General features: G+C 53.0%; 1 protein-coding gene across 1 annotated transcript in view; it reads right to left on the bottom strand.

Moving 5' to 3' along the window:
- Window positions 1-968: 968 nt before the first annotated feature.
- Bhlhe23 (basic helix-loop-helix family member e23) overlaps window positions 969-2,964 on the bottom strand; it is a 2,431-nt gene continuing 435 nt past the window's right edge. Inside the window, exon 2 of the mRNA XM_015494915.2 lies at window positions 969-2,961. Within this exon, the coding sequence (XP_015350401.1) occupies window positions 2,578-2,961 (384 nt within the window). The 3' untranslated portion in view covers window positions 969-2,577. The remainder of the gene's footprint in view (window positions 2,962-2,964) is intronic.

The raw sequence follows: 2,964 nt of genomic DNA, 5'->3' as shown, positions 1-2,964 counted from the left end.
ATCATTTAAAAACATGGATTTTTTCCAAGAGGATATGGTAATATTTTGGATATGTTGGGGTGAATGAAAGTAATCAATAGCTATTTTCACCTGTTCACTTTTTATTATGTAGCTCTTGGAAACAGCCTGCTTGGCTCCATGTGGGACGCGCTGATTCAAAGGGCCGTAGGACAGTTGGTCCTGCGGACACTGCCTCACCTAAGCACCTACACCTGAGCTCTGCACAGGGCTGGCCCCACTCCCCTCAGAAGCTAAGCTCTTTCTCACTTAACTCACCCCCTAGTGCTGGAGAAGCCAGCCCAGGCATGGCTGCCAGCTCTGTGCTGAGGAAGCTCTTCCCAGGTGACCCACAGCCCGTTCTCCACACACCAGCAGGAGCACAGCCCTTGGGAAGAAAGACAACCAGGGCCCCACCTAGGCTATTGCAGAAGAGCTACGGGTTGGGACAGGCACCCCTTGCTGGTTGAAGTTTGGCCATGCAGTGGTGGTGGTGGTCTTAGAAGAGGAAGTTGGGCCTGCAAAACCCGGGATGAGGAGACTGGATTGCTTCATTAGCCAGCACTATTGAAAAGCTACTTAATCTCAATATGTGAAACCACTCAACACTGATGAAAGACTTGCTGACATTTCAGAGAACAACAGACCAACAGCTTGGGAATGCAAAAGATAGCTAAATTTAATTTGAACTTTTATTCAAGCTGTTATCCAAAATATTTTTGACTAATGAAACGATTCTTTTTTAAAAAATTGTTTTTACCCAACAGGGGAAGATTTTCCTTCTCCTTTTCTTATTTCATGTATCAGCTAAGGAGTAGTGCTGTGGATCAGTTTCAGCCCCTCAGAGACTTTTGGGCCTTAGAAGCAGCTGTCCCTTAACACATCTGAAAATTGAAATTATGATTTCAGTCACAGATGGACACTATTCAATTTGATGCTAAAATTTAATCATGTTATTTTTGTAAAATAAGTTGATTTCAAATACTTTATTCTGATGGTATTCACGATGTAGCACACATCTCTGTCTTAACTGAAACACATGACTTTTAAATTACAACATGTAAGTAATTTACAGAGTTGATGTCAGATGGCTTTCAAACGACCCCACAAGTAAATAACATAGTTTTCCTGCCTTGACTTACCAAAGGGATCTGGAATAGTCTAACACTAAGCTTTTTGGATGGGCAAAACTCATAAATTGAACTATTGAGGGGAAAAAATGTTGAAAAAATAAAAATGGAAATTAGCAGGAACCAGTATTAGCATATGTCTTCATGAATACGACTCAATCACACTTCATTTTGCAAATACAAAAAGGCCTTTTAAAATATATTAATTAGAGTTAAGCTCCTTGGACAGGCGCTCCCCAGGACGGAGGCACTCTGCCCGCGAGCACAGCATTGCGAAGAGGAAATCGATTGATGGAGCCGTTTGGTGCAAACAGGCGGGGACAGTTCTGTGCGGGGCTACCCTGTGGGCTGTGCGCTGCCCAGTGGGCCAAGGAGAGTGGCAGAATTCTGAGCTTCGTACCAACTCCGAGAGACAGACCCGCCACTGCTTACCGCCACGGGGCACCCGAATCCTAACAGATTACTCACCCGTAGCCCGGCCTCCTCCCTCGAAACGGTCCAGAGTTGGTAGGGAGGGGACTTTATTGGTCCTGGGGCTAGATGGGGGTCCTGCGCTGAACCGCACCGCACCGCACCGCACCGGCTGTGAGGACCTGTCTCCTTCAAGCAGTCCTCCTAGGCAGAGGGTCACCAAGGTCTCCATCCCAGCGGGCAGAAAGCGGTAGCTGAGGGGTCCCGGCATGTTCAGGGATGAATCCGCGGACTTCAAAGAGGCCTCCTCTTCCTGTGCCTCTTGGCAGGAAAGAAAATAATAGAACAAACTCAGACTTGGAAAAGGCCGGAAAGTTGCCCGAGGTCCTTCTGCGCACTGCCGCAGCTCCTTTGCACACCGCGGTGGTTGAGTCTTACAGCGCACGACGGTACTCGCTAGGGGAGGGCTGAAGTCTTGGAACCCGCACAGGCGGGAGGTGCTCTGAGACGCGCGTTCTTGGGAACGCGCCCAGAGGGAGCTCGTCCCTGCAGTGTGGCTGAAAAGGCAGACCAGGCGGTGTTCGAGCCTCCAAATGAGGACACCCACCGGCTAAACCCCGCGACGCTGGGAGCCTGTGCTCCTGGGCCGGCGCTAGGCAAGTCCCCGTCCTGGGTGGGACCAGTCAGTATCCGCCCCCGCTGCAGCCCTGTGACTTTGCCACTTTCTTCTTTTGGAAGGTAGTGGCGGTGGCCGAAGGGACCACGGTTAGTCACCCGCCACCGCCTGTACCTAGACTCGATGACCCCTGGCCAAGATCAGGCAGAGTGCCCAGCAGGAGCTGAGGATTCCCAGTCGTGAATTTCAGTGCCAGGTCCGGCTTCGCGCTTTCCGCGGCCCCAAACTGTTCAGCGCCCACGGTCTGGGAGCGAGATCCGGCTGCCTTCTCCACTTGGGGTCCAGCCAAGCATTTCCAGTGCTGGCAACATGAGTCAGGGGGCAACGTAAACGGGAGGACGCTGCGAAAGGGGTCCCGGGTCTTCACGGCTTCTCATTACAGTGTTTGCAGAGCGCTGAGGGCGATCCCGAGAAGGCGGCGCACTTGTCCGGGCAGGGCCCCAGCGTGGCGCTCGCGGAGAAGGGGTAGACAGCAGCCTGGCCGAACGGTGTCAGGGGCGCGGCGGCCACGGGAGCGGCCAAGCCCTGGCTTTGGTTGAGGTAGGCCACCAGGCGCCGCATCTCGTCCAGGGCCTGCGCCTGCATAAGGATGTAGTTCTTGGCCAGCAGCAGCGTGGCGATCTTGGAGAGCTTTCGCACCGACGGGCTGTGCGCATAGGGGATGACCGCGCGAAGCCCGTCCAGAGCGTCGTTCAGGTCGTGCATGCGCCGCCGCTCGCGCGCGTTGATGCTGAGTCGCAGCGAGCGCTG

The sequence above is a fragment of the Marmota marmota genome, unplaced genomic scaffold (assembly GCF_001458135.2).
Source record: "Marmota marmota marmota unplaced genomic scaffold, marMar, whole genome shotgun sequence".
Taxonomy (NCBI): domain Eukaryota; kingdom Metazoa; phylum Chordata; class Mammalia; order Rodentia; family Sciuridae; genus Marmota; species Marmota marmota.
This window is presented reverse-complemented; position numbering and strand designations above follow the sequence as displayed.